The sequence below is a fragment of the Epinephelus lanceolatus genome, chromosome 21 (assembly GCF_041903045.1).
Source record: "Epinephelus lanceolatus isolate andai-2023 chromosome 21, ASM4190304v1, whole genome shotgun sequence".
Taxonomy (NCBI): domain Eukaryota; kingdom Metazoa; phylum Chordata; class Actinopteri; order Perciformes; family Serranidae; genus Epinephelus; species Epinephelus lanceolatus.
In genome coordinates, this window is record NC_135754.1 from 8,196,287 (window position 1) to 8,209,355 (window position 13,069).

General features: G+C 45.9%; 1 protein-coding gene across 1 annotated transcript in view; it reads right to left on the bottom strand.

The window, feature by feature from the left end:
- The window catches only part of dnah9 (dynein, axonemal, heavy chain 9), a 202,293-nt gene that overhangs the window by 14,858 nt on the left and 174,366 nt on the right, over positions 1-13,069 (bottom strand). Inside the window, 1 exon segment of the mRNA XM_078163039.1 lies at positions 2,092-2,274. Coding sequence (XP_078019165.1) covers positions 2,092-2,274 — 183 coding nt within the window.

The following is a 13,069-nucleotide window of genomic DNA, read 5'->3' on the forward strand; positions in this document are numbered from 1 at the left end:
TCTCGATTGGGTCGGATGGGTTTATGGGCGGAAACTCAATACCACAGCTCCACTCCCAGTCGCTAATGCACAGACTCTGGCCCCTAATGACGCCACCAGTGCAAGATGGCAGTGGCCATATCTGGGATATTTTGGCTTCTTTTTGTACAGTGGGAAGAAGCAGAGACACATCATCTATCTCTGTATATAGTCCATGGTGTTAGCGTCTATCAGATTAGCAAAAACATCTGACTCCCTCCATTTTCACGCAAAAGTCAAACGTTACACTGAGCTGATTAAAAAAAAAGAGAGACGAGAGTAGGCCGAGCAGCGTCTCCCACAGGAAAAGCTCAGAGATCCACTTTAAAATACAAGGAGGTCAGCCCACATGGGATTTAAATTAATGGAAAGTAGTTTGTGGTAATTTGATTGGACAAAACTTTTTTCACCATTTATTTAAAAAAATTGGAAATGTGCACAATGGAAGCATTATATTGTTTAAGCTTTTGGAGAATCTGATGTCATGACCAAATATTGGGGGGGGGGGCAACAATATTTCATATGTCAGGGGGCGTGATCCCACTAACCCTCGGCAGCGATTACATGCTTGAACAGAGGAAAAAGGAGAGTGATCGTTGGACATAATATTTGTGGCCAACGTGTCTCCAGATGAATGCTAATGTTGCTGGATGTGTAAATAGGCAACTGTTTGCTCACACTCAATGTCAGTGCTGTGTTTACAGCTTGTTCCACTGCCCCCAAATGGCCATAAATAAAATTAATTAATAATGCAGCTTTAAATACTTTACATTTTTTATAATGACATTTGTATTACTCGATCAGGGCTTTTCTGTTGCTCACTGAAATCATAAATCCAAAAGCCTTGGTTGATAAAGAAAGTCATAATTATGCTTTTTCTATTAAAGTAAAAACAAAACACAAATCTGATTAAAGAACCTCGCCATGATTATGACTGAGAGTTTTAGCACACATTTTGTCATGCACAGAATGGAAGGCATGGATTGTCTGTCAGTGCTGATGATTGCTTGTAAATACTTTGAAGTACTCAGATCAGATAACTCAAGTAAAAATACTCCATTACAAGTAAAAGTCCTGTGTTTAAAGTCCTACTTAAGTAAAAGTACCTATCATCAGCTGAATTTACTTCATGTATTCAAAGCAGAAAATCAGCCCCTCAATGTGTGAGCAGCACTTTGATGTTGTAGCTGCTCTAGGTGGAGCTAGTTGGTTTATTCTATTGGTCACCAAACTAGGAGTTAGGCCCCACACAAAGAGGTGAGATAAATCAGAGGGGTCATGAGATCATTTATCGTTAAGAACAGAGAAAAAACACAGCTGTACTGCCAAAAATTTTTTCCAGAGTTTTCTCTAATCTTTGCTTTATGGAGAAATTTTGGATGATTTGCCACCTCTGGGCCTCAGTTAATCAGATGAAACAATGTGAAAGGTTTGGAGGGATAATCTCTTTCTGGTGGAACTGCTAACAGCGCTTAAACATAACCCCTATTTATTGTCTTATATAAAGTGATAATATGTTTATGTAAAAAAAAATATCTTAAAAATTCAGTAACTAAAGCTGTCATTCACACATTCATACACTAGTAGCAAAGGCTAACATAGAAATACCTGATACTTAATAATACATTCACTTGCACATTGATGGCACTTCAGGAGCGATTTGAGGCTCAGTATCTCGCCCCAGGATACTTCAAAATGCAGACTAGAGGAGCAGGTGACCAGCTCTGCCTCCTGAGCCACAGCTGCCATACAAATAAAAGGGATCTTACTCTTTCAGTCTGTCTGTCTGTCTGTCTCTGTAGGGATCCTTTCTATAAGTTTAAGTTTATTTACTTTATTAATCCCCCTGAGGGGAAATTCAATGTAATAATGTTGTCAGACAATTAGAATAATAATCTGAGCCTCTTATACAGTATAAAAACTTCTTACATTCCACTACTGTAAAATGCACAAGATAAAATTGGACAAAATCAAACAACCATCTAAAAAGCAATTTAAAAATAATGCCAGTGTGGACAGAGTAGTTACAAATATGATTGTAATAATCCCCATCACCCATCTCTGTCTCCTCACCTTGAGTCCCAGGCTGAGCTCGCAGAGAGAGCGTCTGATCTCCTGTGTGAGGAGGTTCATGCGCTCACACTCCTGCAGCGCCACCACCTGGTAGGGAGTCCTCTCCTCCGCCTTCCCCAGCAGCTCGGCCATGTTGAACTCCTCTGGAAGCTTCTCCATGATCTCCTCCAGCATTGTGCGGACCTGATGGTGTGTGAGGGAACGAATAAGTGTGTCAATGTGCAAGTGAGTGAATTATAGTTTCATTCGTCTTACAGTTAGAATTAAACATACCCAGGAGAAAAAACACAAAAGGGGAGAAAATGCTCTTTGAAATCAAAGACTCACAAGAGATCGGGGTTATCTGTGTCAGATAAACTCAGTAGTGCCAACACTGACAGCCTGAGAAAGTGTTACAGTTTGAAATAGACAGTTCCATAAATATTCATGAAGATATATTTTGCAACGCAGCTCTTTGTTTTCAATAACAGTCTAATCCCTCCAGAAAATCAATGCTCACATCATATTTTTGTGGGTAAGTGATGAAAGCTAATGCCCATGTCAACACTTTCCCAAGGCAACCAGCATTAGCGATCAATCAACGGATTAGGTGCCGAACAAAGGATATGAGGTCATCATATCTATGGATTTTTCAGTTCAAATATCTGATCTGGGTTTGGCAGCTACTGAGCACACTGAATACAAAGTGAGCCTCGTTGGTAAGCTCCGCATGGCTGTCATCTGTTAAGACAGGAGAATCCAGGCCTCTGAGCCAGAAAGGTCACATCATAATGCATTGAGTATCCAACACACACAGACAACACACAACAGTGGTTGAGATGGTTGATACTAGAGGGGTGTTTGATAAAGTAATATTTCTGGTTAAACTAGGCTTAGTAAATCAGGCTTATGTATTCTCAGTTTCATAAAGGATGTTTAAGTTGAAGTCTGATCTAACTTACCATGGAATCTTGTTGGGGAAAGCCTGTTTTAAGTCTAATCACTGTAACCAAACTCACCAGGCTCCTATTAAATACAAATTATTTATCATCATTATTTTTATCATCTGTAAAAGAAGTCAACAGAAACAAAACAAAACAAAAAAAAAAACATCTTGGTTCGTCTTCTCACTCTTCCAACAATTACCAACTCTGGTTTGGTTGAAACAAACCTTTAATTCAACAAGTTAGATGTGAAATACGCTGACTCTGTACACACTATGATTACTGTTTGTTTAAATGGAGTCTGGTGGGTTTGGCGACAGCAATTTTGGGGCTGTTTCTGGTTAAAAAAAAAAAAAAAAAAAAAGGATCTTACTCCTTATCATAAAGGTCTATCTCTGTGGGGATTCTTTATATAATGTTTTCCATAATGCTGTAGCCTTCTCGCTCAATATGTGACCAATTTCAGAAATTGTTGTTCCCATTAGTCAGTTAGACACAAAACACCAATGTTAGCCTTTAAAAGTGATCTCATGAGACCAGCTCAAGTCTGGTTAAAGAACAGATTGCTCAGTAGTTTCAAATACGGATGAAATTGCAGTGTGCACAGCTACAGAGCTGCACATTTTTAACATATAACAACAAATCAACCAAACCACTGCAACTGGAACAAAAGAGAACTCAACGAGAAGATGAACTCAACTCCACTGAACTCTCTGTTAGCACAGCTTGTTGCAGCAAATAATTGGCTTTTTACAATGGAAATTCAGTGGTATTCATTCAGTAGGGGATATTTGTGTAAACAACACTTCTGCCAATCTTAAGCAGCTCCTGGAAAAGTACAACTTGCCTTCATCTAATGCCTTCAGGTATCTACAAGTAAGAATTTATATCAAACAGCACTTGCCCGACTTTACCACTTCAGATCAGGATAAACTGGATCTTTGCCTTGTACTCCTTTTCAACAGTCATGGGCTGGTTTGGCATGGTTTAGCTGTCAGCCCAGCGCAGCAGGGATTTTCATTTCCATTACAACAGGGCTACCCCCCTTGAGGGTGTGTCTTGAACTGATGAAGGCTTGTCTTAAGTATTGACGTTTGATAGCAAGAGACTGATCTGCGGCTACAGTCCCCTGTTAATTTTGCTGCATGTGTTTTTTTTTCATCACACAGCAGGGCATACGAAAGAAGTTTACTTGCTGGAGGTGAGGTGTTTGCAGAGGCACACATCAAGAGACTATTCAGTTTCACATTCTGAGATCTCCCAACCTTCCCCTGATTCTTGGCTACCCCTGGCTTCGCCGTCATAACCCCCACATAGACTGGTCCACGGGGTCCATCCTGGGATGGAGCCCCTCCTGTCAACAGATCTGCCTCAGACCAGCAGTGGCATCCACGCCACCGGCCAGCTCCCGTTCCACCTCAGACCTCTCCATGGTGCCCCCTGACTACCACGACTTTTGGGAGGTATTTAGCAAGGCTAGGGCCACCTCTCTGCCCCCTCATCGGCCCTACGACTGTGCCATCGACCTCCTTCCCGGCTCCGTCCCTCCCAAGGGCCGCCTCTACTCCCTGTCCGCACCTGAAAGGGAAGCCATGGAGACCTACATAAACGACGCCCTGGCCGCCGGGATCATCCGACCCTCCTCTTCACCTGCCGGAGCGGGGTTCTTCTTCGTCGACAAGAAGGACGGGACATTGAGGCCCTGCATCGACTACAGAGGGCTCAACGACATCACGGTGAAGAACTGCTACCCTCTCCCCCTCATCGCCTCAGCCTTCGAGCTGCTCCAAGGGGCCACCATCTTCACTAAGTTGGACCTCCGCAACGCATACCATCTGGTCCGGATCCGTGAGGGAGACGAGTGGAAGACGGCCTTCAACACCCCTACTGGACATTACGAGTACCTGGTGATGCCTTTCGGCCTCACCAATGCCCCTGCTGTGTTCCAAGCCCTCATCAATGATGTGCTCCGAGACATGCTCAATAAGTTCGTGTTCGTCTACCTAGACGATATTCTCATCTTCTCCCGCTCCAAGCAAGAACACATTCATCACGTCCAGACAGTGTTGCAGCGACTACTGGAGAACTCACTGTTCGTCAAGGCGGAGAAGTGCGAGTTCCACGCCCCCTCTGTCTCCTTCCTGGGGTACATCATAGGCCGGGACCGCATGGAGATGGACCCCGTCAAGGTATCAGCTGTCACCTCCTGGCCCGTCCCTGATTCCCGCAAACAGCTGCAACGATTTCTGGGGTTCGCCAACTTCTATAGGAGGTTCATCCGGGGCTACAGCACGGTGGCAGCACCTCTCACCGCCCTCACCTCCTCCAAAGTCCCTTTCAGGTGGACCTCGGCCGCCGAGGAGGCGTTCCTGCACCTGAAGGGGCGGTTCACCTCAGCCCCCATTCTCCTGATCCCTGACCCCGAGAGACAGTTCGTCGTAGAAGTCGACGCTTCGGATGTGGGGGTGGGGGCCGTCCTCTCCCAACGTGCTGCCAGGGACCAGAAGCTTCACCCCTGCGCCTTTTTCTCCCGGCGTCTGTCCCCAGCTGAAAGAAATTACGACATCAGGAATCGAGAACTGTTGGCGGTGAAGCTGGCACTGGAGGAGTGGCGCCATTGGTTGGAGGGAACCAAGACCCCCTTTCTCGTCTGGACTGACCACAAGAATCTGGAGTACATCCGCTCGGCCAAGAGGCTGAACTCTCGTCAAGCCCGGTGGGCCCTCTTCTTCGCCAGATTCAACTTCACTCTCTCCTACCGTCCAGGCTCCCGCAACGTCAAACCTGACGCCCTGTCCCGTCAGTTCATGGTCGGGGAAGAGGACTCCCCCAGCCCTGACAACATCCTCCCCACTTCTCGTCTGATGGCCGCTCTCACCTGGGGGGTGGAGGAGCGAGTTAGAGCTGCTTTGGAGGACCAGCCCGGGCCCAGCTCCTGCCCCCAAGACCGCCTATTCGTCCCGCAGGAGTTAAGGACGGAGGTTCTGCAGTGGGCCCACGACTCCCGGCTCACCTGCCATCCGGGGATCCTCCGTACCAAGGAGGTCCTACAACGGCGGTTCTGGTGGGCTACTTTGGATGAGGACACCAGAGACTTTGTTAACGCTTGCCCAATCTGCAACCAGAACAAGGCCCCTCGGCAGGCCCCTGCCGGCCACCTGCAACCCCTGCCTGTGCCTCACCGCCCCTGGTCCCACATCTCTTTGGACTTTGTCACTGGACTGCCGCTGTCAGGGGGCCACACCGCCATTTTGACTATTGTGGACCGCTTCAGTAAAATGGCTCATTTCGTGCCCCTGCCCAAGCTTCCATCGGCCAAAGAGACTGCTGAACTGATTCTGCAACACGTGTTCCGGATTCACGGCCTCCCGTCTGATGTGGTCTCCGATCGAGGCCCCCAGTTCACCTCTACCTTCTGGAGGGAATTCTGCCGTCTCCTGGGGGCCTCCACCAGCCTGACGTCTGGATTTCATCCCCAGTCTAATGGTCAGTCAAAAAGGATGAATCAAGAAATGGAAACGGCGCTCCGCTGCATGGTCTCCAGGCACCCTGCCTCCTGGTCCTCGCAACTGCTGTGGGTGGAGTACGCCCACAACACCCTCATCAGCTCCGCTACTGGACTCTCCCCTTTCCAGTGCGCTTACGGCTTTCAGCCTCCCCTGTTTTCTGCTCAAGAGAAAGAGACCGTCTGTCCCTCAGTGGAGGCCTTCATCCGCCGCTGCCGCCGGACCTGGACACAGGCCAGGGCTGCACTTCTACGGGCCGCCGACAGATACGCGACAGCCGCCAACCGTCACCGCTCCCAGGCCCCCCCTTATCAGGTGGGACAGAAGGTGTGGCTTTCTACCCGGGACCTGCCTTTGAGGGTGGAGTCGAGGAAGTTGGGCCCCAAATTCATCGGTCCTTTCCCCATCGAGAGGGTGATAAACCCAGTGGCTGTTCGACTCAAGTTGCCCCATTCCATGCGGATTCATCCCACCTTCCATGTCTCCAAGCTAAAGCCGTGTCGGGAGAGCCACCTGCAGCCTGCCTCCCGGCCACCCCCACCGCCTCGCATCATCGATGGGGACCCTGCTTACACGGTGCACCGCTTGCTCCGCTCTCGTCGCCGGGGAAGGGGCCTGCAGTACCTCGTCGACTGGGAGGGGTACGGTCCGGAGGAGCGGTCATGGGTTCCGGCCCGTCAGATCCTGGATGCACGGCTCATCAGGGAGTTCCATCGCCAACACCCTGACCAGCCCTCCAACATCACCTCGGCACAAGGGGGCCCCAACACTGACCTTCGGTCTCCTCCTGCATCTGAGGCATCTGGGTCTGAGGAGGAGGATGCGGGACCGGCCTCGGAGGATGAAGAGACTGGGACAGAGGCCTCTGAGAAATTTTAGCCCTCCTCCAGGCCCCCGCCACCCACCCGGCTCCTCTGGAACTGTTTGGGACGTCAGGAGCCGTCCCTTGAGGGGGGGGTTCTGTCACAATCCCAGTCTCTCAGTCCTCTCCTGCCACTCTGCTGCAGTGTTTTTCCACTCCCCCTCCCTCTGCTTCACTCTACCTGCCAGCCGCGCCCACCTCATCAGCCCAACTCTGCTCACCTGCCTACACAGCTGCAGCTCATCAACCAGCCCTGCATATAAGCCTCTCCAGCACCTTCACTCACTGCCAGATTGTTCTTTAGCATTATGCGAGACTCTCCAGCGTTCTTCTCCTGCCTGATCTCCCGGTGCCAACTCTGCCTGTCCCCGACCTGCTCCCCTCGTCTGCCTCCCGGTAAACTCACCTGCCTTCTGTCCCCGACCTCGTGCTTTGCTTCAGCGTCTCTGGTTTCTGCCTGCTCGTCTGGTCTCGACTCCTCCGCCCGGCCTCGTCTACCCTCCTGCCTGCTCCTCAACGGTGCTTCTGCCTTCGCTGACGGCTCTTCTAGCTACGACCCCCCCACCGGCTCCCGACCTCGCCTCAGCTCACTCCTCGTCGACTTCTCAGCACGATCAGCCGGCACTTCAGCCTACGGTGCGTCTGCCTCGCCACCTTTGGCTGCCGTAAGCTTGATCTCTTTCCCTCATCTGAGCCTCAGAGACTGTGTGAGGGCAACTTGCCTGAAGAACGAACTTTATTCTGTGTTTATTCTGCCTGCTGCATTCCCTGTTTGCTGTGGTGCTAATAAAAGTCATTACCAACTGTTCCTGCGAGCCTGGTACTGCATTTGGGTCCACAAACACACCCGTTTCAAATAAGGCTTATAGCAAACATCAAAGAGTAAAATAAAGCAGATATCAAAGAAAAAACAGGATGCAGGGGAGAAACTAAACTCCAAACCACAGAGATTCAGTTAGAAGCTACAAATTTACCGAGAGCTGAACACAGAGACTTTTAAAAACGCCTTTCTCTCTAGTCTCCTGTAGACAAAGGTGAGTAGAGTCGTGCAACACACATGCTTGTTTAAGTGGGAGAAGCGGGGTCGTCGGGGGTTGACTGCCGTCGGTGAGACGTCACCCCTAATAATAATAATAATAATAATGATAATAATAATAAAAAATCAATTTTATATAGCACCTTTCAAGAAACCCAAGGTCGCTTCACAATTGCAAACAACCACAAAATCACACAGACAACCACAAAATCACATGACATGAACAAACAGAAAACACAACTAGCTGGCGAAAGCCAGCAGGAAAAGGTGCCTCTTTAGCTGAGATTTAAAAGAGTCCAGAGTTGGTGCCTGGCGAATCTCCAGCGGAAGCGAGTTCCAGAGGGTGGGTGCTGCCACACTGAAGGCCCTGCTCCCAAAGGTTTGCCTTCTAGTACGAGGAATTGAGGGCCCACTTGAGAGCGGGCGGCCTGGCTTTTGGACCTACTTCAGAGAAGGTTCATCTCTGACGCAGCTCAGCATGGCACAGTGCTTTTTAACTGATAATGGAAACACTAATCAGCACAGCCTGGCTTGACTCAAGGCGGCCAAAAGTGACGGTGGAAAAGGTCTGTAAAAGACACAAACTTTCATATAAGATAAATTACAAAGCCTGAAGTCTCCCTCCACAGAAACCATCAAACAGGCCTGGGGAAAAGAACTGGGTGGGAAGATTTCTAAAGACATCTGGGATGACATGTTCTATAAATGTCATATAAAGCTTAATTCAATTTAAGGTGCTGCATAGGCCGTGCTGCTCAGAGAGTAAACTCCACAGCATTTTTCCTGAGGTATCATCACAGTGTGAGAAGTGTAATTCTGCAGAGGGCACCTTGTTACATAGTCTGGCCTGCTGTTCGAAGCTGACCAAATACTGGGAAGACATTTTCAGCATCTTTTTCAAAGTGGTTGGTCTGACATTGCATCCTGACCCCAAGCTGATCAGCCTTGGCACAATAGAACCACTGAACACATGAAGTGAGCCTAAGAGAGAATTTATTGCCGATGGCCTAAAAACTGCAGAGACAGTTCTTCTCTGACACTGGAAAACACCGGAAACTTCCTCACTACGGCAGTGGAGAGAATCAGGTTTGCTCTGATGAACAAGTTGGATGATTTTAAAAAGAATCTGGGCCTCCTCCACTGCCTTTTGTCACTGCCTTTCCACGAACAGGGAAATTAGCTGTGCCAGGCTGTTGACATGTTTATTTCTACTGTTAAGTTGGGCATTTAAGCATGGGGGTCTGTGAGGATTGACTCGCTTTTGGAGCCAGCCTGAAGTGAAAACAGATGATGATGGCCACTGTGAGTGGAATGTAATGCTAATACATGTTGTTGAAATGTAACCTTAAGGCTGATTTATAGTTGTGTGTATGCCGTAGTCAGTGCAAGTAGCCTATGCCTTGCAAGCAGTTATACTTGTGCAGTGGTGTGTCTATGTTGCTTTGCAATTACAACGCCAAAATGCCAGTTGGTGGTGGGGTTTCTATGCCGCTGTGTTAAGCTCTGTGACGTGCTGCAAGTTTGATTAATTCAAAACACACCTGGAACATGGCTTAATAGCAACAATATTTAACCCAAGTACAAAATTAGGTTCCATTAAAGCTTGCAAGGTTCATAGACAAAACACTTGTCTTTAACTAGACACGTTTTCCCCACAAATCCCTAAGACATTTTACATTGCATAAATTAGCCTAGCTGCTAGCAGAGTTTTCCCTCTACTCATATGAAGTCAGGACACACAAGACTTAAAATGTCCGCAATGTGTAGCTGCATTTCTGGGGAGGTACATGTCAGACTATGGTGTAGGATACATGTCTATGTAAAGCCTATGCTGTAGGTACAGTGTTAATTCAATGCAGATGTATAAATCCTGCTTTATTAGTAGTAAGTTACACTGTTTTTGCACTGAATTAAATGCAATCATTAGGATTAATAGTGTTCTAATTCGTACTTTAGAACCACCTCATCCTTCATCATTCAAGCCTAAGCGAAATCAGGCTGATGGTAATAACAGTAAAAGAAAGCCTGTAACACTATTCACATTTTGCCTCTTGTTTCAAGCAACAGTGAGCATAAATGACTCTTTAACAAAGCTAACACTGAGACAACCAAGACCCTTATTTATGATATTAAAAAAGTGACACTTGCTCCATTGAGGGAGTGCGCAAGGCTGCATTCTCGCTGACAGAATATTTGTTTGAGTTTCTACACTCAAATAAGCTTTATTTCAGAGCAGTACTGGACCAGAAAATGCCACCCCTGTAAAAAACACCCTGGGTGCTGTCAGAGGCCCCAAACAGTTGGTCTGCAATCTATTTCCAATTCAGTGTGCAGCAGCTACAGAGAATGTCACCTGTTGTCATCATGCATTTAAGATTTGGTGCTCTTGCCTAGAGTTTAGTGAGACAGTTGGCTTTGTGAAAGGCTGTGGTTTACATATCTGCACAGGGTGTCTCCTGTGTATGAGGGTTTGACTTTTCAAGACTGAATATCACATCAGAATCAATATGTGAGCCTCCTAAACCTCACTGACATGCTCGTGGGTCTGTCATAACAAATTCATGCTGTGTAGCCAAACATTACTCAGACCCACAGAACTCAACTTTAAATTCTTAAACGCCACAGTTTCCTAACGCACAAAACATGTTTAACTGTATTTTGGGAAAATGTGTATAAAATGATGTACAAGACATCTAGGATGTTTCTAGTTAAGGGAATGATGAGTGTGCTGCCTTTAAAAGTTAAGTGAATAATTTAAATAAGTTAGGGATTGAATACGTTAAAGAAGTTAATTAAAAATGGGTTAAAAAGTTAAAAGTAAGCTTTTTTTCTGTTGGATTTTGAAAACAGTGTCAGAGTGAGTGCTCTCACTGCATTTTTTCTCCGTTTACTTTGCTAGCATAGCCTCTCAGTTGAGCAAAGTCAGTCAAGGACAGAGCTGAATTCACGATGTTGATAAGTGTTTTTCTGATACGCTTCTGCCTGGGAGATTATTTGTCTCTACATGTAAGTAATATGTGTACACAAGCATCAACCACATACACTTTTTAGGGACAGTCATTAAGCTTTTCTGTTGTTTTGTTGTTCTGTAGCAGAATTAGCTACTGTCATAAGTTAATTGCTATAAGCTACCACCGTAAGCTAGGTGGTAGCTTATAGCAATTAACTTATGACAGTAGCTAATTCTGTTCAGCATTTCAGTTAACTCGTAGCTGTTTTGAAATCAAACTGTGTGAATACAGTGTACTGACACTATATTTTGGCAGATATTTGATATTCATCTGGTCATAGTATAACTGTAATACTTACCTTGCTGTCTGCATGAATGTGTCAATGCTTGTATACTGATGGATTTTATTTTCTCTGTAATATTTCAGTTTTATAACAAAAACTACTAAATCAAAACTACAGTAAAATACAAGAAAAGCAAGCCTTGTGTGTTTATTGAAGGACTTTGAGAATGTTTTGTTTTGTTACATTCCATATAAAATGGGCACAGATGCCATATTTGATTAACAAAATCAAATTAACAGTGTATAACCTACTTCACTTTCAACTTTATTCTAAGGGGGCTGCTTTCTTTTCTTTCAGACACACATTTTCTGCAATATTTACAATAAGCAGTTTGTCTCTGACCTTAGTATTTATACAATTTCATTCAGATCATCATCAGTGACAAGCTGATACTATGTGTGTGATACTGTGAGACAATGTGGAACAAGATGAAAATTTAAATCCTACAGCCGCTAAGACAATAAAATGGGGAAGCTGTATGTTACTGGTTGAAAAACTTTCAAAATTGTTGAGACATTATTTGGTGACTCTCTGGTATGGGAGCTTAATGCATTCACTTGAGAAAAAAAAGTACGCGCCCAGTTTTTCTAAATTAACGAGATTATTATCTCCGAAGGTTTGCATGGAAAAAAGCTTGTTTTACTGAATTAATGACATAATAATCTCGTTAATTCAGAATAACATGAGCAGAATTTTGAACTATGTCAATGCTTTATGCTTTTGTACGTTGGGGCCACTTTAGAGTCCTGAGGGAAATAAGGGTCAAAGTAACCAAACAAATGCAGTGAATAATGATAGAGCACCCCAGACCATGCAATATTTTGCCAACACTGCCTAAAGTACAAGGTTTTGAATAAGTTATGTCTGAACTGATGATGCATGTATAATCAAGATTTGTTTTTGTCACGGCTAAAAAAGTTTCTGAAACAGGACTCAGATCCTAGAAAAGCATGAGGGAAATAAATCAAAAAGTAATCAAACATACCCAGGGCTCGACAGTGTGAGCGTTTCACTCGCATTTGTGACTAAAAATAGGTGTGTGTGTGAACTGTAAAAAATATTTAGGGGCACATGTGCACATAAAAAAAATCAGCCGAAGCAGCCTATATTTTTGTCAATAAAAAAAATATGATAATCTAACCGCAAATGCTCCAGCAGCCTTCCCTCTTCCCTCTTCCCCGTGTGACATGGTTATGAGCGGTTTTCCAAGCCACTGTCTGCACAATGAATATAAGTCCCACTGTCGGCAGCATGGAAATAAGTCAAAGTGTGGAGGAAGCGGCGGACCTACGGTGAAGCCTGCTCCGTTCTCCCCGCAGTTAGGGACCGTTCGCCACGGTACTGCTGCTGGGCAGGG